General features: G+C 40.2%; 2 protein-coding genes across 8 annotated transcripts in view; both read left to right on the top strand.

Moving 5' to 3' along the window:
* LOC311616480 (uncharacterized protein) overlaps positions 1-24,438 on the top strand; it is a 360,599-nt gene that overhangs the window by 161,095 nt on the left and 175,066 nt on the right. The gene's annotated exons all lie outside the window — the stretch shown is intronic.
* The window catches only part of DGKG (diacylglycerol kinase gamma), a 197,368-nt gene that overhangs the window by 13,339 nt on the left and 159,591 nt on the right, over positions 1-24,438 (top strand). For 5 of the 7 annotated variants that reach the window (XM_084871804.1, XM_084871805.1, XM_084871806.1 and 2 more), the window contains exon 2: positions 22,058-22,372. The exons of 1 other annotated variant lie outside the window; for it this stretch is intronic. In XM_084871804.1, coding sequence (XP_084727930.1) covers positions 22,306-22,372 — 67 coding nt within the window. In that variant the 5' untranslated portion in view covers positions 22,058-22,305. Of the gene's footprint in view, positions 1-21,141; positions 21,282-22,057; positions 22,373-24,438 lie in introns of all 7 variants that reach the window. One more of the 7 variants, XM_084871802.1, reaches the window with a different exon arrangement.

Here is a 24,438-nt window from a genome sequence, read left to right as displayed (position 1 = left end):
ACAAAGAAATGGGAGATCAATATTAATATTTGAAAAGCAGAATTTAATGCAGGAAACTTTAGTGATGCTTTAAAAGTGACTAAAAGAATCCATTAGGAGACATATATCCTTAAATATTATTATTCTGATTAACATAGATTTCAAAATGTAGAAAAAAAAATTAACAATCATGAAGGGAAACAATGTATTTTTATCAATCTTCATCATATTGAGTGATCAAGATTGAGTATATCACACAAATGAGTATATCAAGAATTTTAAGGATATAAGGAACCTGATGCATTGCATACTTAGTATATATTTGACTTCACAGTCAAGCATGAATGAATATATATTTATTAAAATGCTTATGATGTGCTGTGGGCTGGAAGTTTCTGGGGAGAGGTCAATGGGGGAAAGGAGACATGTGTAAAACTTTAAACAATAAAGAATTTAAATTTTTAAAATGCTTATTAAATATTGAGAATTTTTTTTATCACATTTAAAGAAAATTGTGATGCATTCAAAAAAGTAGAAAATTTCCCAGCAGTTAGAAAAAATAGAACTGAAGTAGAGTTACTCTAGGATAATTCACTCTAGAAACTTGATGTAGCCTGGATGCACACCCACCTGCCACTCTTATTTCAGCATTCAGGAAGAACATAACTCAAGACCTGCTATTTAACAAGCATCAAGTCTACAGCATATTTTCTTCTTTAAAAATGAGTAAATAGTAAAACAGGTGCTAAGGAAAATGCAAGATAAGGGAGAAAGAATAGCACACAAAATAAAAATAAATGAACTCCTCCAGTTAGACCTCAAAGGACATTTTAGGAGACTGAAATCCTCTTAAGAGGGCAAAGAGCCACGGCCTCTACAAGTCAGAAGAGAACCATAATATGCTGAGATGAAAATGAAATATGGTATGCAGCGATGTGAATGAGATATGAAAGGATTGCAAGGAAACTAGGACACAGTAACAGAATTAAACTCTATTAGGTGGAACTAATGAGCAGAGTTTAATCTATAGAAAATCAAATTAAGTATGTGGAGGAAGCGATGTCATGAAGGATAGTTAATTAGTACTAAAGCCAATTTAAAAAAAAAGATGTCTAGCTAATTATTGTAAATCCAGTTTTAAAATAGTATGCAAAAGTAAAATTCAAAGAGAAGATATGCATTGTTACAAAAATTATAAAACAACAAACGTGAATTTGAAACCCCAGATTATATTTTTAAAAGCCTATGGAAAACTGGTGTTTGTCCGGAATCTTCAGGAAAGGATGGGAAACTGAAAAGAAAATTCTCTGAGTGCCTTGGTTCAACTCTGAGAGCATCATCTCATTTTTGACATTTAAATTTAGAAAATAATAGTTACATAATCCCCCTTTTCATGAATTTATCTTATAAGAAAACATACTCTATATGGCAAAAGACAGAAAATAAAGGACAAGGATTAAAAAAAATTAGAGGCAGCATAAATGATGAGATCAAATACCTCCATTATAACAATTAACAAAAACAAATGAAATAACCTACTATTAATAAAGGTCTGTATATTAGGTCCAAAACTAAAATCCAACCATTTGTTGTTTACCATAGTCATTCCTAAAATAAAGTGATGTGCAAAAATTAAAAGAAAAATTCAAGATAAATATCATTAAATAGGACAATGAAGGTTGTTTTATAATGAAGAATTCAGCTTACAGTGAAGATTTGTCATCATGGAAATATATGCATCAATAAATGTTGATAGATGAAAAGGTCATGTTGCATACAAAACACAGTAATAGTGAAAGATTTCAAAATGCCACTCTAGGGCTTTCATATATCAAGTAATCAAACAGAAATAATATAAATAGAGGAATTGTGAAATACAATTTTAGAAAATACATGTTGCATAATACCTAACATGCAAAGAATAAAATTTCTTTTCCAGGGCTTATGGAACATTTACAAAAATTAATTCTGTATTAGGTTACAAATACAAGTACCTTTAAAGCAATAATAGTAAAGGTGATAGTCTTAACCATTAGAAATGAATAACAAAAAATAAATAGCAACATGGGGGGACAAGTAATAAATTATGGCCCATTTATACAATAATATACTCTGTAGCCATGAAACACAATAGTTTATGTAGATGAATATTTAATAACACCAAATAATGGTCACCATATATTGTTAAGTGAAAACATTTTTTAAAAAGTTAAAAAATTCAATGCATGTATCTGTACATGATAGAATTTCATAAAGGATTCACAGCAAAATGTTAATTGTGGCTATGGTTAGTGGTAAAATTATATGTGATTTTTATTTTAGAGTTATTTTAAATATGATAGGGATTCTTGGCTAAGATTAGTATTATGCTCACACTGTTTATACTTTGTAGAATATATAATCTTCCTTTTTACATAATAAAGATAAGATTAAATTTGCTTGCTGCTAATCTATTGACTTTTTGCTGTTCTCCAAAATTTTTCAAAGATTAAGGAAACTGCTCAATAACCTCCACTAGAAGTTCTCCTGGTCATCCTTGTTCCCAGGCAGTAGGCTAAGCCGTGCTTTGCTCTTCTTGCTCTGAAATGAACCAGTCCACTTCCCAAACTACCCCTATTTTTTTTTTTTTTTTTTGCCAATAGCTTCTATTTGTTTATGTCTCTTACTATTTTCAGATAATTTCGAGCTATTTTATTCATTATGTCATTCATATATATTTGTACCCTCTTCCTATATATACCTTATTTCTAAATGTTGTTTTTTCAGATATGAACCTATGGACATGCAGGCACTTTTTTTTTAAGGACCATTCTTTTTGGGTCTTGTCTTAGCCATAATCTATAGTTTCTGGCTATTTATTACAGCCAGGCTTCTCCTTCTTGATAACTCTGACCTCTGAGTTGGAATGGCTTCTTTCTAAAAATAAATAAATAAATAAATAAATAAATAAATAAATAAACAAACAAATAAATAAATAAATAAAAAGTTTCTGCATGCTTCAACAGGCAGGGTCTTTCTGTTGGCCAGAACAAGGCCCACAGGAGTTAATCCAGTTAAGCTTCATGACTTCATGACAAGAGTTAAATAAAAACATTTGTATGATGCTCTATTTTTAGCCCAATGAGACTTTCTGCAAATGTTTAGCTAAGACAAGTTTCCTTTCACTGCTTCAACTTCCCTTGTGCCAGAATAGTAGAGGCTGGGAATGCACCTGCATCTTCTCCTTGTGGTCAAGTGGCCTATGGACAATGCTCACGGTGCTATTACATATGTTCCTTGCCCTTTACTGCTCATTCATAAGGTGCTCTTTCTTAAGGGTCATAAAGTCCCATCATAAGCCAATTTTTGGTCCAAAGTCATGTTGCCATATAGACATAGCCCATAAATACAGCTTATAGTACTCTTTGTAATCTTATATAATATGTGTATTTGTATGCGTTACTAGGTGCCTCCCCTCTCATGTTTGTCTTTTTATCACTTTGGATAGATTCATGGTATTATTCCAGCTCTTTTACCTCTTCCCCATCAGCCTCCAGTAAGTAAATACTCCCACCACCCCATCTCATGAGTTACAAGCCTTTCATTACTAGACATGAAAGTAACTGTAAGGAATTGAATTAAGAGAAATGGACGGAGCTCACAGATAATATAAAACAAAACTTGGTAGGTTGGTCTCTGATTTGGTATTCAAATTTTGGAGGAAGAAAGAGGTGGAGCATACCAATTATCAAGCATACTGAATCTGAAGAATGATATTTCCATTGAAAATATGAGAAAAATCTATGTTATTTCATTTTGGAGGTGGATGGAGGTGAAAGAAAGATAAGTTTGAGAGCACATCTATTTATGTAGTTAAAAGTTGCACCTAGTGAATGATTGGAAGACTGTATAAACACATGTAATTCCATCAACAATAGGATGTCTTTCTGACCTACCTAAACTCAGCATGTAATTTCACGCCTTGATCAAAACAATGTCAGTCAATCAAATAAAATGTTTTATTTTCTTCTTTAATGGGGACCATTTTCCATTGTCTGTGTTTGTCTACTTCAATGTAATTCACTCAGGAAGGTCAATCTCTCCAGTTGAACTATAATTTATTAAACACATTCATCCACATGACTGACTGTGCTCATTTGCATCCAGCCACTCCTAACACCTGCAAGCAGAAGCTGCCACAAAGTTTCCATGTCATAGTTTTCTGCTTTATTCATTAATTGCTTCTTAGCGATGAAAGTGAAAATTCACCCCATTTAATCCTTTACAGCTGGTTATGAAAAGAATCATTCTTCCCTCCCATCCTCTTCCCTAAAATGAAGTCTAAGATTTTCATCTCTAGCTTCATACAGTCTTTCACCTTAAACCCCTTTCTCCAGTAGGAAGCACTAAAGATATCAGGGCATCTTGGTACATTTACCTGTATTTGATTTAAAAAGAGAAAGAAAGAAAGAAAGAAAGAAAGAAAGAAAGAAAGAAAGAAAGAAAGAAAGAAAGAAAGAAAGAAAGAAAGAAAGAAAGGAGGGAGGGAGGGAGGGAGGGAGGGAGGGAGGGAGGGAGGGAGGGAGGGAGGGAGGGAGGGAGGGAAGGAAGGAAGGAAGGAAGGAAGGAAGGAAGGAAGGAAGGAAGGAAGGAAGGAAGGAAGGAAGACAGGCAATTAACAGTTACTGAGCCCTGTGTGCCAGGCATCGTGCTAGGAAATCTATATTCATTATGTCTAACCTTTCTCTTTAACATGATATCACTGTTCTGATTTCACACCTGAGGAAACATAGGCTCAGACAGATTAAGTAAGAATAAATACTGTGCTTAAGACCACAAATCTAGGAAATGGCATGGATGAGATGTAGACCCAGTGTGTTGAACTCCAGGGCTATCCTCTTCTGATTTTGGACATGTCTAGATTTCCAGATGTAGGATAGTGTTGGCAATTTGTTCTCATCAGAAACCAGCATTACAAAGGAATAATAGAAGAGAACCTCTTTCCACCTCATAGGCCTTCTAAACAAGTCACCCACTCTCCACCCAACAGGGTCCATGAGTTTGGAAAATTTGGGGGAAATGAAATAGCACATATCTAGTTAGTTTGACCTGAGGAATTCATTAGCTATAATTTTTATTAAAATTGAAAATACAAGAAATAATCTAATAGCATGAAGAAACTCTTTTAAATTAGACCTAATGTAGGAGTCTTTGATTTCCACAGTTTCTCCCTCCCATTCAGGCCTGATCACATCAGGTTAGGCCCAGTGGGATAGGGCCTAAATGGGCAGTCGGACATCACTCTCACAATCCAGGACTGCTGGCTTCCAACTGCTCACCTGCCTGCCTGCCTGATTGACCCTAACTGCTTCTGCCTGCCAGCCTGATCACCCCCTAACCACTCCCATGCCAGCCTGATTGATGTCTAACTGCTCCCCTGCCAGCCTGGTTGCCCAACTGTCCTCCCCTTTAGGCCTGTTGGCCTGGTGGCCCCTAACTTTCCTCCCCTGTAGGCCTGGTTGCCTCTAACTGCTCTCCCCTGCTGGCCTGGTTACCCCCAACTGCTCTCCCCTACTGGCCTGATTGCCCACACTGCCCTCCCTGCTGGCCGTCTTGTGGCAGCCATCTTGTGTGTTGGAATGATGGTGAATTTGCATATTACCTCTTTATTATATATTATAGGATATATATTTCTCTTATTTCTTCTCCTCATTTAATTTAATTGTCTAGGACTTCTAGTAGGTTGTTAAATAGTAGATGTCTGAAAGCACATTCTTATTTTGTCCTGAATTTTAATACTAATGCTTCTAATATCTAAATAAGTATACATTGATTATTTCCCAGAATGTCTTACTGTCTTTTTTATATATTTTGCTTAGTTTTGTTTTTTCCAGAGATATAATTGACATTCAGCACAGTATAAGCTTAAGGTGTACAGCATAATGGTTTCACTTGCATACATTGTGAGATGATTACCACAATAAGGTTAGTTAACATCCATCATCTCACATAGATACAAAAAGGAAAAGGAAAAATGTTATTTCCTTGTGATGAGAACTCTTAGGATGTATGTTCTTAACAACTTTCCTACAGCTCATACAGCAGTGTTAACTGTAGTCATCAGGTTATACATTACATCCCTAGTAATATTTTGCCACTTAATATGAAGTTTGCTGTGGGGTGTAAGTACATAGCTTTTATGAAGTAAAAGGATGTTCCATTTACCTTCTAACATACTTAGAGGTATGTTTGTTTTTCTATGATATTTTTATGAGAAATTTTATAAATTTTTCCCCTGACTATATTGAGATTGTCATTCAAATTTCTCTTTTATTCTGTTAAAAAGTATATTATACTGATAGATTTTGTAATATTGATCTATCCTTGCTTTCCTGTAATAAACTCTATGTGTTGTTCTTTTAATACTTTACTGGATTTGGCTGTTTTATGGAGCAGGGTTGCTTAATTTAGTAAGGAGGTTGGTCTATAATTTGTTTTTATCTGTGCTCTCCTTATTCAGCTTTTGTAACCGGGTTATACTGACCTTATAAAATAAATTGTAACTTAACATCTTTTTCTGTGCTCTGGAACAACTTATATAAGAGAAGAATTATCTGTTCCTTAATGATTCTTATAAGTTGCCCATAATACTGTCTGAATCAGGAAGGTTGAGCAAGGAGACTTTTGAATATTGATTCAATTTCATCTGTTATTATTGGACTAACCAGGCTTTTCTATGTTTTGAATCACTTTTTAAAAAATAAAAGTGTAATGATATACAATTTTATGTTAGTTTCAGGTACAACAGTGACTCAACATTTATATACCTTTGAATGTGATTATAATAAGGTACTAATCATATGTTACCACACAAAGTTATTATAATATCATTTTCTTTGGCTAATTCCCTATACTGTATATTACATATGTGTGATCTATTTATTTTATAACTGGGACTTTGCATTTCTTATTTCCCTTCACCTTTTTAATTCACCTGCTCCCCCTCCCCTATGGCAATCATCAGTTTGTTCTCTGTATCTACAAGTCTGTTTCTGTGTTATTTTTCTTTAAGATTCCACATGTAAGTTGATCATAGTATTTATCTTTCTCTGTATGACTGATTTAACTTAAGATAATACCCTCTAAATCCGCCATGTTATTGCAAATGGCAAGATTATGTTCCTTTTATTACCAAGTAATATTTCACTGTATACATACACCACATCTTCTTTATCCATTCATCTATTGATGGACATTTGGATATTACTATTAATGCTGCAAGGCATATAAGGATGCATTTATCTTTTGGAATTGGTGGTTTCATATTCTTTGGATAAATATCCAGAAGTGAAATTACTGAGCTATATAATCACTTTTGATCATTTATGTTTTCCAAAAAAAGTTGCATTTTATTTAGGCTTTCTAATTATTCTCTCATAATTTAGTAAAATATCTTGCATTTATAGTTATGCCCCCTTTTTATTTCTAATATTTATGGTTCTTTCCATCCTCTTCTTCCTACTCATATTCTTCTTTTGTTCTTCCTCCTCCTCCCCCTCCTTTTCCTTCTTCATCTATCTCTATCTCTATCTCTATCTCTATCTCTATCTCTATCTCTATCTCTATCTCTATCTCTATCTCTATTTCTATCTCTATCTCTCTATCTCTCCAACCTCAAAGAGTTGTCTATTTTATTATTTTTCAACAACAATATGGAGAGCTTTTGGTTTTATTCACAAACTGTTCAGTTATTTTGTTTGGGGTGCTAGCTCATTACTTTCTGCCTTTGTCTTTAGTATTGCCTTCCTCAGCTTTATTTAGGTTTATTTTCTTCTTTTTTCTCACTTCTTGATTTGGAGGCTTAACTAATTTTTTCCTCCATCTACCTTGTTTTCTGATAAATTTGTTTAAGGCTCAAAGTGTCCTTGAAGCATTGCTATAACCAAATTACACATTTACTAGCATGATATACAATACTTTTATTTTCTTTTTAAACAAGAAGTTAATGAAGAATATGTGGGAGTTTTAAAATTTTCATATTGTTGCAGATCAGATTTGCTGGTAAACAGATTCTGAGATGGAAATTGCAAAGCAGGACTGTTATTAGCTTTAAAGGAGTACTCTTGGGATCACCACTTGTGGAAGGGAAGGGACAAAGCAGGGTTTGGCAAAAGGAGAGGTTGGGCTGGTTGTTCCCAGTTAGGATGAGGGGACCAGGCTTTTATACTCCTCTTTTCTGTGTAATTCAGTAATTGAATCCAGAAAGGGGACATGACCTTGGGCATGCTCTTTACAGCTAAGGCAATGCCTAAAATGGATTGACAACAGAGAGCCGTCTGCCAGCAACACTCCCCAGCAGCTGTGGGAATAATCCTTTCTAGAAGGGTCTGGTTAGCACAATTCAACATCTACTACAAATACTTATAGTTTAACATTTTAACTAACTTTTGGTTGTTGATTTTTAGTCTGTATAAGATATTTCTTCCATGGATTCAAATCCTTTTTTTTTTTTTTTTTACTGAGTTTCCATGACTTCAGAGTATTTAATTAGATACACATACCAAAATGGATTTAACAATCCCATATTGTGAGACATTTAATTTGCTTTGAATTTTTTTTGCAATTGTTAACAATGCTGGTATAAATATCCTTGGAGTTGAAATCTTGTAGAAGTAGTAATAATAGTCACAGAGGTAGTGCTATTATTACCCATAGTTACTTTCTTAAGATAAACTTATAGAATTAAAATTGAAAATATACATTTTAAGGCTATTGATATGTAGTGTTGTTCTGGCTAATTTACTTCCACACCAGCAATGTTGGAACATTTCTATTTTTGTGCTTTCTAATCAATAATGATATTATCTAATTTGTTAACAATTCAATAAAATAGCCATAATATTTTACTATTGTTTTATCCAATGATGTACCTTTTAAATTAAAATAAAAATGGCATTTCCCAGCCTAAAATAATGGCACCAGGTCATATATGGCAAGAGCAAAGAGTTGATGTCTAATATTTCTGGAAGGAAATATGATTTCTGTTAGAAGAAGCTTTAAATATTGTTTATTCCACTCTCTGCAATTATCGAATAAGAAACTTGAGGTCTAGAGAGTGAAAGTGACTTGTTCAAAGTCACTTACCTACTAACTATAAATACCTCCTGGCCATATCATTCCTATTAGCTTGGGAAATGAACTTACTTTCTTACCAATTTCCAGAACCGCATCAAGTTGTGGTGTTTCAGAACCTGAATTGATAAGCCCCATATGAAATAATGCTTTATTCAAATCAGATTCTTTTTTAATTATGATAAATATATTTATACTAGTGTCCTGGTGCACAAAATTCATGCCTGGGGGGGAGGGAGGTGTCACTCAGCCCGGCAGCATCCTATCCAATCTGGAACCCCTTGAAGGATGTCCTACTGCCGGTTTACAGGAATCAGGCCTAAACCAGCAGTCAGACATCCCTCTCACAATCTGGGACTATTGGCTCCTAACCACTCACCTGCCTGCCTGCCTGCCTGCCTGCCTGCCTGCCTGCCTGATTGCTCCTAACTACTCTGCCTGCTGGTTTACTTGCCCTCAACTGATCCAGGCCAGCTTGATGACCTCCAACTGCCCCCCTGTGCCAGTGTGCTCACCTCCAACTGCCTCCCCTGCCAGCCTGCTCACCCCCAACTGCACCTCTGCTGGACTGCTCCCTCCAAACTGCCCCTCCTCGCTGTCTTGATAACCTCCAACTGACCCCCACTGATGGCCTGCTCACCCCCAACTGGCCCCCCTGATGGTCTACTTATCCCCAAAGGCCCCTCCCCCCACTAGCCTGATCACCCACAACTGCTGTCCCATCCTGGCCTGATCACCCACAACTGCCCACCCCTCTTGGCCTCTAACCGCCTCTACCTCTGCCCTGCCACCATGGCTTTGTCCAGAAGAACATCAGAAAGTCTCCTGTAAGGTCTCTCAGTCTAATTAGCATATTACCCTTATATTAGCACAGATAGAGGCTTGGTGCATGGGTGGGGGCCAGCTGGTTTGCCCTGAAGGATGTCCCAGATCAGGGTGGTGGTTCCCTTGGGGCATGGGGCTGCCTGGGTGAGGGAACTGTGGTGGTTTGCAGGCCAGTCACACGCCCATGGGGTGAGGGTCCCTGTTGGGGGGGCGTGGCAAGCCTGGGTGCAGGGATAATGGCTGTTTGCAGGCTGGCCGCAGTGCCTGGTGACCCAAGCTCCCAGCCCCTCCTTTTTTATTTTCTCTTTTTTTTTTCAGCACCTCCTTGAGTGGAGGCCAGGGCCGGCTGGAAGCAGGTTTCTGGGATTTATTTCTCTTCTATAATTGAAACTTTGTAGCCTTGAGCAAAGGCGAGGGCCAGACAGGGAGGGTGGGAAGCTTGGCTTTCTCCATTGCTGAGGGTAACCCAAGCCTCCTGCTTGCTCTAGCTCTGTAGCCACCACCATCTTTGTTGGGTTAATTTGCATACTTTCTCTGATTGGCTGGTGGGCATAGCAGAGGTATGGTCAATTTGCATGTTCTTTTGTTAGATAGGATTTTCTTGATGACTGTCTTATGATAAGTACTACCTGTGATTTCAGTGCCCCTGATAGCATGTTTCACAAGGCATAATGATGAGGCACACCCCCAGAGTCAGATGATCTGGATTTGAATTCTGAATCCATCAATTAATAGCCACACAACCTAGGACAAGTTACTTAATCCTCTGTGCTTCAGTTTCCTCATCTTTAAAATGGGTATAATATTTGTATCTACTTCATATTCATGCAAATTGCTTAAGGTAGTCTGGCATGTCATACAGGTTAGCTATTATTAATGAGGTGTTTTTTTCAAGCTTGGCCCTAGATACCTCTGAAGTGGAGAGGACTATCCAGGAATACATTGCCTGGGATCAGAATGAGGTGTAAGTGCCTGTGTATGCTGTTGTCCATGGTGCTGAATCATTATTGCATGATTACTCAGTAGGACATTGTTAATTCTGTGGAGTTGGTGGAGGAAGAGAAACAGGACTGCTCAGGGCCTTCCACAAACTAAATCCTGGGCTCCTAAAATGAACAATCCTTCCTGGAACTGAAAACCAGCAGAGACACTAGAGGGAGTATGGGCTTTGCATTCAAGCAGAGATGTTTGATGCTGCCTGCAAAGAGTTTGATCCTAAATATGTTGGGATAATTATACCTACCTTGAAAGATTATTTTGAGGATTATATTAATGAAGAACAGGTAGCAGATTCTCAATATGTCGTGACTATTGTTTATGCTCTTGTGGACAGCAGGCAGTGGAAGAAGGAAAGCGAAAGGAAAGTAGAGAATGGGAGATCGGAGAATGTCAGAGGAGGGAGGGGTGGGAGAATGAAGTGGAGAATGCTCATGGGCCCGCTCACCACAAGTTCCTTCTGGTCCTCAGGAACTTACCAACCTGAACATGGTTTCACACACTATTCTAAACGTGAACAGTCTATTTGGTGTGGTTATTGTTAAAACACATTCACACACAAGCATACATCATATATCACACCTCTGCCAATACAATGCCTGGTACATTCCCAGGGTTGTCCTTTTTTAGACCTGCCTGATCCCCATGCCATGCCTCGCAGTGTCTCTTTCTGGAAAGTTCCATGTCTGGCATAGAGATTAGCTGTAGTGAGAATAGAGCTATCACTTTCTCATCCTTTCAGGTTTTTCTGTTTTTCTGTTTGTTTTTGTCCTTTCACTTTATGATAGGAAATTCCTATTATCTGGTCTATGCCTTCTTGGGGTCATTTATCAGGCACACAATGTCACAGGAAGAGTGTGAAACATAGAATCTGTTTGTAAAGAAAGGAAAATTCTGAAGGGAATATGCCATAGCATAAGAATTTTAGGAGCTATGCAGGATGATAGGCAGTCAGGGGCCCTGGCTTTTCTGTAAGGTTAGATTGCTTCAGGAAAGTGGAAATTATTTGATCCATCCAGACAGAATCTGGCTGCCTTACTTAGGGCCCCTTAAGGAGAAGGAATGACTTCAGGTATTCCAAGCTTCACTTCTTAGTCCTGCCCCTTACATTAATGTAAAGCAATGGTTACAAAACATTGGCCTGACCATGAATCTCTGTCCTTAAAGAATTTGCTTTTTTTATCCTCCCAACGATGCCAGTACTGCTGGTGTGAGGACCACAAATAGGGATTACTCATATTTGCTATTCATAAACTGATAGGAAACTTTACTTGCTATGACTCTCTTAAGCATTATACAAATAATTCTCATAACAGCCATGTGAACCATGTATTACTATTAGTATTCCTATTTAGAGATGAAAAGCAAATTGTTTAATGTCTCATAATTGTTAAGTGGTAGAACAGAAACTTGAATTCTGGTGTCTAATTCCAGTGTCTGACTTGTGTTCAGTACTTTAGACAAAAGGCTCCCTGACACTGGAGATGAGTCGTTCTCCTCTGGTAGTAATTTTGTGAAGGAAGCCTCCTGTCGTAATCCTCTCCCCAGCGTCAGCATCTCAGCTGTGGAGTCCTGAGTCAGATTGTAGTGTTGGAATTTATGACCTCACTTCAGCATCCCCACTGTAGCGCCCCTAGTGGCAAAGCCAAATGAACATTCTCCCAAGTTTTGAGAATAGTTAGAAGTGGCACCAGGGCAACAGCAGTATTTTGTTGTTCCAACTCTCATGTCTCCTCACACTTCCTGCATATTTTTCATTCTATTCAATTTTGTGTTTATGTTTTATATAATGTAAATTTTACCCATCAAATAATATTGGCTTTCCAGGAAACATGCCATGGTTTCCCCTCCAGCCTCCAACTTACCTTTCAGTTCCAGGATGAGGGTTTAAGCTTTCCATAGTTGGCTTATTGATGGTATCAACACATAGCACAAGGCTGGTCCTTTATGTACTCAATACTTATTCATCCAGAGGTTGTATGGTGAAAGGAAACTCTCGACTTTAGGACTAAACACACTTGGGCTCAAATACCAATTCCATCTTACTTATTTTACAGCTGTAAAATGGGCATTAAAAATATCTTCCTTGCCTGGTCGGTGTGGCTCAGTAGTTGAATGTTGGCCTGTGAACCAGGAGTTCATGGTTCGATTCCTATTTAGGGCATATACCCAGGTTGTGGGCTCGATCCCCAGTGTAGTATGTGCAGGAGGCAGCCAATCAATGATTTTCTCTCATCACTGATGTTTCTATCTCTCTCTGTCCCTTCATCTCTTAAATAATTTTAAAAATATATTTTAAAAAATGCCTTCCTCACAGGGTTTAGTGACTGTTACAGTTAAAGTGTGCAAAGCACCAAATGTGTCATCCTCTATAAATGGAGGTGGCTTCTCTGACTTGTTTTAATGATTTGTTGCATGGGTGAATAAGTAAATGAATGAATGACCATACTCAAGCTGTGATGCCCCTGTGCTGTGAACACTCCTCAGATTGGCAATGTCTTCTTCTGCCAAAGGCAGCCCCTTCAGGGAGCACATCTCAGCTTCTCTCAGCAGCCTGTAGGCCTCCCCTTGGTACCTACTCCTAAACACACACACACACACACACACACACACACACACACACACACAGCTCTGTTCAGCTAACATTTTCCCAACTCTCTAAGAGCAGGGATTCTTATGTTCACTCTGAGACCACTAATGGGATGCAAAGTCCTCAAATACAAGTAGCACATAATTCCAAGACTTTGATTTTTATGTTTGTATAGGACTATATGATGGTAATTTACAAAATGCGGTATTAGGGATTACTCATATTTGCTATTCATAAACTCAAATTAGCTCATTATTAAGTACCCTTGGGGCTCTAAGTGGGTTATCTGTGAAGTCAGGCTGTCTCTAAATGCTCAGCAACTTCTGCCTCCTCATTCAGCCAGATGTTAGAATCCCGTGACCTGGGGAAGGTCACGTTGTTATTGCACTGTTAGGCTTGTTTTGAGTTGGTTGTGGTGTTCAGATACTGCTCTTCTTGCTTTTTAATTATTTTTAATTAGAAATTATAGTTTTTTAACTTCATCATTATCTGATTAATTTATGGAGGATATTTGATTAACCCAACAGCATGCAATGATACATATTTGCATTAAAAGGTATTTTAGGCCTCTAATTTTCCAATTACTGGATTTTTAAGACACAAACATGTTCAAGCATGAATCAAGCATATTTTCTTACTAAATAGATACACATATAATCTGCCTTCAAAAGTCCTTATGTGGTTGCTTTGATTATTTATGACTGCACAACTAACCACCCCCAAGCTTAGTGGCTCCACAATTATTTTATTATTCTGCACGATTCTTTGCATTGGGATTCAGGTTTGGCTCAGCAAGGACAGCTGGGCTCCCCTCCCCATGATGTATACTAAGGCTCTTAGTATATGTATCCAAAAGGGCTCTTTGTCTTTCATGTCCAGCACCACAGCTGGGATGGCTTAGATGACTGAGAGCCGACAGGAATGGCTTGCACAAGACCTCACACTGGGGGTTTCAGGCCTCATTATCAGCTGGTTTGTTCAGTTCTCTGGGTAATACTAAGCCTCCTTCTGTCCATGTGGTCTCTCTATAGTCTCTCTAGCAGGGTGGCTGGGCTTCTGCATGCCAGTTTAGCGCTCCCAAAAACACAAAAGTGGAAGGCCTTCTTAACAGGCCTGACACTGGCACAGAGTCACTTCTACTGCATTCTCTTGGTTAAAGCAAGTCACAGGCGCAGCCAGACTCGATAAGAAGGGACTAAAAAGGGCATGACTATCAGGACAAATGGTTTATTGGAGACAACCAATGCAATCCTGCTATAATTGATGAATTCAAGCAACTTAAGCAACTCCCAGCATTCTATTGGGTTAAACATAATAAAGTGACTGGTACAAGTTTATAGATTATTTTTTATAATTTATACTGGAGGCTTGGTGCATGAAATTCCAGCACTGGGTGGAGGGGGGTAGTCCCTCAGCCTGGCCTGCACACTCTCGCAGTCTGGGAATCTTTAGGGGCTATCCAACGATAGCTTAAGCCCACTCTCCACCAGCAGTCAGACATCTTAGTGCTGCCACTTAGGCGGGAGAGGCTTCTGCTACCACCGCTGGGCTTGCCAGCCATGAGCCCAGCTTCTGGCTGAACAGTGCTCCCCCTATGGGAGCACACTGACTACCAGAAGCAGCTCCCATGTTGAGCATCTGCCCCATGGTGGCCAGTACTCATCATAGAGACCAGTTGTTCCGCTGTTTGGTTCATTTGTTATTAGCCTTTTATAATATAGGAAGTTTATAGATAATTATCTTAACAAAATGTGTGCACTGATATGTTTTTTATTATAAGACTAGAGGCCTGGTGCATGCAATTCTGCATGGGGAGGGGGTGTCCCTTCAGCCTAGTCTGCACTCTCTCCAATCCGGGACTCTGTGGACATTCCTCTTACAATCTGGGACTGCTGGCTCCTAACTGCTCACTTGCCTACCTGCCTGCCTGATCACACCTAACTGCCCCCTCCCTGAGAGCCTGATCACCCCTAATGGCCTCTGCCTGCTGGCCTGGGCACCCCCAACTGTTCACCCTGCTGGCCTGGTTGCCCCTTACTGCCACCCCCCCTGGCTGGCCTGTTTGCCTCCAACTGTCCCCCCACCAACCTGGTCGCCCCTCACTGCCCCCCCCCCCAGCCTAGTTGCCCCTCACTGCACTCCTGCCAGCCTGGTTGCCCCACACAGCCCGCTGTTCGGTTGTCCTTCTGGTCATTTAGGTTATGACAGCCCCTGGCTTTTTATATATTAGAATTAGTTTCTTCCAAATAATACAATCAATAATGTTATGCCAACTTATGCCTTTTGTTCTTCTCTAATTCTTTGTTACCACCCAGCTATTTTTCTACTGAGATATGCAATCAGATGTGGTAGGATCTTCTGCTCCATACAGACAGTCTCAGTCAAAAGGGTTCAGAACCACCTTTCCAGTGGTCAGGAAATGAACCCTTATGTATCTTGGAGCAGCTAGACCTCCAAAGCAGGCAGGACACTGTTTTCCCCCTGAAGGAATTTAGTCTCACCTAGCCACTGGAGAAAAGCCCAAGGAGAGCAGAGAAGATATGCCCAACCTAGTTCAGGAAATTAAAGGGAGCTTCTTAGAGAACTTCTTTAAGGTTTTAAGTGAACTCCAGAGGCTGCATGAGCATGACCAAGTTGAAAAAGGATCAGCAGGAGCAAAACCCCAGAGATGGAGCAGTTATTAACACGTGACTCCTCACAAACCTGTGAAGAAAGGGGTTTTTCTCTTTCTAACTTTTAGTCATTCTTACCTTTTAAAAATATACTCATTATGGGTTTGTTATAAGTCATCAGATGCATACAAATAAGCTCCCCTGATCTGATGCCATATTCATGAATTAATGTTTTTATGAGAGCCAAGAGGAGATGAAGAGGTGTTTGTTCTTGGATAATTGGCCATGGCTGATTCATTCAAATGAATAGAGACCTGGGGTGCAATTCAGTGCCCATTGAATTTGCCATCTTCCTCCTGATTTGAGATTTCCATGCTGACATCTGTTCAGAACAAATAGAGTTTGATCCAGTATGTGAAGTTGCAGAGCTAGAAAATGAGTTAGAAACCATTATTATCACCCCCCTCATTTTATAGACATGAAAATTGAGGCCAGGGAGCTGAAGCTGTTGCTGTGGGTAGAATAGCTGTAGGGACATAAAACACTCTCTTCCCATCCAAGCCTGACAATATCCAATCTGAGTGTTATTTAGGAAACTATTACTTTTTTTGTCTGTCAGTCAAGATGTTCAGGGTGGTAATAAGCAGACTGTTCATACTGTCATGAGCCTCCCAGAGAAGAGCAATGCGTCAGGCTGCTGAAAAGGAAATGCTGGATGATGTCAGCAGGAGCAAGGCCTCTTGTATGGTAGCTGTCATCTTTATCAAAGGGCAGAGAACCAGAGGGGGCTGTAATGTGAGAGGATGGTTAGCAGGTACCATTTGGAGAGCCAGGCAGCATTTCCTGCCTTTAACTTTTCCTGATGAAATAGAGAATTATACAGTCCCATTCACCAAGAAGCCAAGCACTGAGCTACAATGGGACAACAGAGATAATAATATGAGTTTTTGTTGAGTTATTGCAACATATATTTCTTTATCTATTTCCCCTTCTCAGCTCCTTCAGGGCTCTTTTTATACTCCCCTGTGTCTGCTTCAGATGCATTGGATAGCCCCATACTTCCCTGTACATATCTGTACCACTACTCTCACCAGCTCACATGTTAATTATCTTTTGGGGTGTCTGTCTCTAACACAAGACTGTCAGCTACCATGATAGAGAAATATAGAGGATCTATAGGAACACAGCTGGTAGAAGAGCTTAGTTTGCTCAAAGAGTTGAAATAGCCATAGGAAAGAAGTAGAACCAGACATGAGTAATGGTTCATTATGGGAAGGCAGGAGTGAAGGGCATTCCAGGTAGATTAAAGGCATAGTGTTTTTGTCAGTCCATTAACTACTGTTTGTAAGGTTTATCATTCGACACCACATGCTAAGAATAGGGAATAGATTGATTTGGCTGGAATGTGGAGCAGGTAGGGATTTGAATGTGAAGCAGGTGGGGCAGAAGGTAATTGGGGTGAGGTTGGGGATGTGAGCTGTACCATGGATAAAGAATCTTCTGGAACTGGCTAAAGAGCTTTCTCTTTATCCTGGAGGCTAAGAGAAGCCTCTGGAAGATTTAAACAGGTAAGTCAAATTTGAATTTGGTTCTAAATGAGGAAGATCTCGAACAGATATGGAGTGATTCATAGGATACATGGTTAAGTGGAAAACAAAACAAAACAATGTGTGAAAGACAATCCACAGATGGATAGGTAGGTAGGTAGATAGATAGATAGATAGATAGATAAATAGATATAGCCACAGATGAGATGTATGTGTATACATGCATGTACTTCCTAGCTCTGTCCCTTTCATGGCCTAAAATCAATGACACCGCAGTAGCAATGTGCATAACTAGTGCCCACACTTTGGTTTCAAATATGATTCTTCACTAAAAGAAATCAGAGCTTTGGAGAAATGGCTGATTTGAGGACTAGAACTGAGGAAGGACAAGATAAGCCTGAAACATTTTGTAGTCCCAGAAAATAAAGATATGCTCACAGAATGATAGGTCTATGTCTAAAGAACAAAGAACCACAGCAAATGAGCTTTCAACTGACCAAATCTGGGGCAACTCAAGAATCAAAACAAATAATGATAGCAATGAATTATAACCTATTGAACAAAATAAAAATCCATTAATATAAGTAAATATATAAAATCTAAATACAGTATACATTCATACATATTTATATAAATATTGTTTATAATCATATATTATGTTTATCCTATATAATAAAAGACTAACATGCAAATCGATCAAATGGCACAACAACATGTCACTATGCCATGCACTGACCACCAGGGGCATACGCTCAATGTAGGAGCTGCCCCTGGTGGTCAGTGTGCTCCCAGAGGGGGAGTGCCACTCATCCAGAAGCTGGGCTCATGGCTGGTGAATGCAGTGGTGGTGGCAGGAGCCTCTCCCACCTCTGCAGCAGTGCTAAGAATGTCTGACTGTGCTCACTGTGGGGAGTGGGCCTAAGTCATCAGTCGGACATCCCCCGATGGCTCCCAGACTAGGAGAGGGTGCAGACCAGTCTGAGAGACCCCCCTGAGTGCATAAATTTAGTGCACCAGGCCTCTAGTATTTAATATTTCTTTATATAATATGTATTTTTATAGTATAAATTAAAATGTATAAATAAACTGAAAGGAATAATGAAAAAAACTCTTCCTCAGTAGAATCCCAACTAATAAATATAGAGGGAACAATGGGATTAGAAATTCACTAGCATAGTAATAATTAATCCTGTCAAAAATCATCAGTGAATGCTAAACTAGTGGATAAAAGTTTGATGAGTAATTACAAAATTACAACAACCTGGAGCAGGATAAGATCAAGTATCACATGTGTCAAACACAAGGCCCGCGGGCCAAATCCAGCCCGCCAGGCCTTGCAATGTGGCCCACACCACGCTGTCATCACTGCACTCCGCTGTCAGTTTATGACATTGTCAGTTTATGACTGTTCAGTAAACCATTCGGCCCGCGATTTAGGCTGGATTTTAGATTTTGGCCCCTTCTCTGATTGAGTTCGACACCCCTAAAGTAGATAAAGACTTGATACCCATTTGCACTCACCTGGTTGTTTAAGTCATATTGCTGTGTTGTATTTGCAATAGGATGATAGCAATGATTATTTATTGAGTGCCATGGTATGATAGGCATTGTGCTAGGTAGGGTTTGGGGGTGGATTTTTTGCATATATTACCTGAGTTAACCATAACAGTAACTCAGTGAAGTTTTTAATTAGTATTCCCATTTTTGAGATAGAGAAACGAGGTTCAAGAAACAAAAAAAAATTGTCTAGGGTTAAGTAGTATAGGAATCATAGCCAGGATTCAGATTTCCTGCCTTCTGATTTTGAGTGCCATGGGGTTCTCTCATGCAGTGTGTCTCTGGGCTCTCTTAGAGTGCTATGCCTTGAAAGTACACAGAATATATATCAGAGAAGCATTCTTACACAAAACTTTGCATTGGGCTTCCTTCTTTCTCTTCACTATATCCACTCAATACCTTGCCTCATTTTCCTCACCTGAAAAGGGAGGAGGCATAGCTTCTTTACATGGTTGTTGCGAGGACTACATTAGATAGTAGATGTAAAGCACAAGGCACAGTGAGAAATAAGTGTTCAGCAGCAGGGGTAATAGCAGTTGTAATGTTAAATTCCCTGGTATGATGGAAAATGTTTTTAAAGGTTACCCCTCAATTTTGGACTGAAACAAAAATCAGAGGTCAGATCATAAAGAGCTTTGTGTATCATGCAAAGGAGATTATATCCAATTCTATAGGCAATAGAAACCACTGAAGAATTTTATTACTGAGAGAGATATGATCTGGTTGGCAATTTAGAGCAAACCAAGGGGAGGAGAGCAAAACCAAGGCAGGGAGAGCAGCAAGACATTGTTGTCAGAAATCAGGCTAAAGAAGACGAGGGTCTGAGTTAATATATCAGCTGGTGTGATGTTGAGGAGGGAACACACAGTGGACAGTCACTCTCTGGAACTGGTGCCCAGAGTTGGCAGGAAAGAAAGGAGGAGGTGCTCAGGCTAAGTATTGGTTCCTCTCAGGGCACAACTAGAATGCAGAGGAGAGGCGGGTGGGGGGCATGGGAAAGGGTCAATTTGGAATGGCTTGGGATATACAGGGGAGTACCAGTGAGAGCTGGATATTCGGATCAGAGTGAGAAGAGAGTGTAGGTCAGAGTAGCATGCCCAGAACTCACTGAATCTGTGGAGGTGGATGAGAGCCATAAGGGGAGAGATAGAGAATGAGGAGAAGGCTCAGAATGGGATTCTGGAAATTCCTATATGTAATGATGGCAAAAGAAGAGGCAGAGGAGACTGAAGAGGAACACTCAGAAAGATAAAAGAAGTTCAAGGCGGTTGTTTTGTGTCATATCAAGGTCTGCAGAGAGAGCAAATGAAGTAAGGAAGGCCTCCAAGGTGCCTGTTGGATTTGGCAATGAAGTCACTGGGGACCTGGGCAAGAGCAGGTGCCAAGGAGGAATCCAGTTGGCTGGTGGATTCAAGAGAGAATTAGAATTTTTAATGAGGGAAACTAGAACTTGGATGGAGGCTTTTCACTCCCTAGTTGTGCATTCCCACATACTGTTGGAGAACTCTGATTGATGGAAGGTCTTGACAGAGCCCAAATCTCCCTCCAGTATCTTCTCTAAGATCTAGTTTAGCCTTCCAGGTCCAGAGAACTGTACAAATCTATCTTCTCACTAGGTGGCTTCCTCCAGCCCCTCTGCCATTCCTCATGTGCCCCAGGCTCCCCAGACCTGCCTTGAAGTCCAACTCTCCACAATGGATCCTGTTTTGTTGAAACTGGGCTCATTCTTTGGTAACATTGGTCTTTATCTACCTTCCTATTAGGTTGGTTTGTGGCTTTCCAACATTTTTTTAACCTCAACTGAGAATAAGAAATATATTTTACATTATGATCAATATATACATGTGTATATAACTGAAAGGAGATACACTTTGTTTTTTGTTAATCCTTATCTGAGTATAGTTTTTCCTGTTGATTTGTTTAGACAGAGTGAAAGGGAAGAAAAGGAAGAGGAGAGAGAGAAACATTAATTGGTTATCTTCTGCACAAGCACCCTGACCCAGGGCTATGGATCGAACCTGCAACCCAGGTCCATGTCCTTGACCAAGAATCAAACCAGCCAGGGTAGAAGATCTAGTCTTATTTTCAACTCCATTTCATTCCATTCCATTCTCTGCTATTCTGTTATTAAGTGCTGGTTTTGGCCCACTATAGTCATTTCACAACCTACTACACTGATTTAATGACTGATGGTGAGAGCCAGGGTGCTAGGAGGGGCTCAGAGAATAAGATGCTAAAAGTATTTGTCAGACTCCATCTCCTCTCCTTCCTTGGGAACTTCTGCACTGGGCCCACAGGCCTGCTCTCTAATCACTTCTTTTTATGGTTCTGAGAGGAAAGAAAGGTGCTTCCTTCATTAGGATGTGAGCCAGGCTTGGGGGTATTTGTATTTACAGAGTGACTCATCAGAGTGGGCAGCTCTAAGGTGGGATTTAGAGTCAATGGAGAGAATGGCTCACCTTTCAAATCACCCCACAAAGGCTACTGTCCTTGCACTTACATGAGGCATCCAGCAGCCTGAGGCATTTTCATGCCTGAGGATGCCCTTAGTTGTCTCTACTGCCTCCTTTCATGGGAGATATTTAAAATTTCTCTGAGTTTAAAATTATGGCCACCTATTCCTACAGGCCACCCATCCCCACCTGTCAGACACCTGTCTGGGGCTGTGCTGGTCTTGTCTCCATGACCTCCTCAGGCTTCCCTGAAAAAAAATCCTTCCCTTCAGAACCACCCCCTCCTAAAGTCTTCCAGCAAGGGAAATTTGGGGATTTTTAAATAAGAAAAGATGCCTTATGTGTTCCAACGCTCTCATTCATAATGTCCTTTCTACTTCTGCCCAGGTAGAGCAAGGGTTTCTGGATTTACCTTGACTGCAGACAGAAGGATGTTCCCTGAGGAATAGCAGAGGTCTTTGCTCATCTGCTGAAAGGTACCCCCTGCTGCCATAGACACTTTGGTCCTCGGGAAGTCTCCCCGAGAGCTTGTCCATCGCATACCTGCAATGAGCCAGGCCCTGGGCTGGGCCACAACTTCACCCTGGTGAACAAAACTCCATCCCTGGCCTCAAGCGCTCATAACCAGCTTAAAGATGAGTGAAGAACGCTGGGTCTCCCTCACTTCAGAAGAATTTGACCAACTCCAGAAGTATTCAGAATGTGAGTAAATGGATTGAACCATCTGGGGTGGGACTTCCTCTGGGTTGGGGAGAACATTTCTGGAGAGCATAGCAGAAAGCCACACAGAATGAAGCCAACCCTGACAGCTTATATTTTCTTATAAGCACACAATTAGTGTCTAAAAATAAATAAAACAATTATCTTTACACTCTGTAAATGATATGTGCTCTGCATAGAAATTTAGAATATCTAGGAGAAAATAAAAGAAAAAAAAGACTAGGTTAAAAAAATCACAGCTAAACTCGATGATCATTTTGGATATACCCCTTCTTTGCTCATTGCTTTACATGGTGAGTTCTTGACTACACCTTTAGTTCAACCGGCATTTTCCACCTAAAATAATACCGTTAAGTATTTCCTCAGATCATTGAAACCCCTTCATGGCATAATTTTGAAGGGCTGTAGGCTGTATGGTTACAATGTTAATCACGTGCTCTAATATACTTGTGTTTGAACTCAATTTTCCCCCTCCAATAAGATACAGAATGCTGAGGCATGTCTTTTTCTTGACTTTGTTCTGGAAAAGCCTGGGTTTTCTAGTGGGGCTCTTAGTTCCAAAAGTTGTATCAAGGAACAATTCCTGTGCAGCAAAACACAGTGGTGGCTACACCCACATTCATACTGGGCACACAGCTGTGCCCCCAACCTCCCAGCCCCTGCCAATCCTGACTGGTGACAGGAATCTCCCCGGGCTGTGGCAGAACTCCAGCTGACCATTGCACTCTGCACACGTGGTGACCATTGTGATTATCACCCTTGATATCATGTGGCACCCATGTTCCACTCTTAGTCTTACAGAGCTCCTACCTGCCCCACAGGTACCACCCCTTTGTACTAATCACCTCTCCCTTCACATTCATTGTCCTAGAGCTTTTGTGAATCACTAGGCCTGTAGCATGTTGGCCTGTCTACAGATCTTGCCCTGGTCATCCGATAAATGCCTTTTTGTCAGCCTGCCCCTCTCCCCTAGGATAGACAGCCCTTGTCCACAACACTAGTCTGGGAGTCAGAAGGTCAGGCTCAGTGCCAGCGCTGGCTCTTGCTGCCCCGACATCCTGTTGTGTAAAATGAGAGGGTTGGACTAGATGATTTCCCTGCAGTTCTCCCACCTCTACCTAACACCCCATATGCTCCCAAGGTCAATAGAAGCTCTGAAAGCTACCAGTCAGTCTTTCTCCCAGTACCCTAGAGCCCATGGCCTCCTGTCTGACCTCATTAGGTTTAGAAAAACTATGTAATGTAGTGACAAGGAGCAAGGCATTGCTTCATTCAATTCAATCTGCTCTGAACCAGGCTCTGTACCAGGCCCAGGCAGCAAAATGCCAGGCCCTATCAGGATGAAAAAAAAGCACAAAGGGAATGCTGCCCTTGAGGAATCAGAAGCTTATTAGGGAGTCAGGAATGTGCTCCTGGGCCCAGCAGAGAGTAGGTTTAAGGCAGTAGGCAAACACTGGCACAGATGGCTGAATGTAGGCATAAAGGAGAAGAGAATTTAAAGCCAGGGAAATTGATAGGGGACTGTTTATTAGTTTGCTAGGCCACTGTGACAAAGTACTACAATCTCAGTGGCTTAGAACAACAGAAAGTGTCTCACAGTTCTGGAGGCTAGAAGTTCAAAGTCAACGTGTTGGCAGGCTTGGTTCCTTCCGAGGGCTGTGAAAGGGGTCTGCTCCAGGCCTGTCTCCTTAGCTGTCTTCTCCCTTTGCCTCCTTGCATGGTGTTTTCCCTGTATGCCTTCTCAGTGTCCAAATTTCCCTTTTTATATGAACACATTCACATTGGGATGGACCCATCCTACTGAAGTATGACCTTAACTAATTATATCTGCAATGACACTATTCCCAAATAAGGTCACATCCAAGGTACTGGGGATTAGGATTTTGACATATAACTTTGAGGGGGTGATACAACTTAACCCATAACAGAGGATTTAGCTGTGTGAACTCTCTGAAGAAAAGATGTTTTAAATGTGTCTAGTAGAAGGTGTGTGTGTGTGTGGGGGAGGAGAAATAGAAACAATGGAGGCAAAGGTAGAGGGATACAAA

This window comes from Pipistrellus hanaki (assembly GCF_964339955.1).
Source record: "Pipistrellus hanaki genome assembly, chromosome: 2".
Lineage (NCBI taxonomy): Eukaryota > Metazoa > Chordata > Mammalia > Chiroptera > Vespertilionidae > Pipistrellus > Pipistrellus hanaki.
Note: the sequence above shows the minus strand (reverse complement) of the source record. Positions and strands in the feature narration are given on the sequence as shown.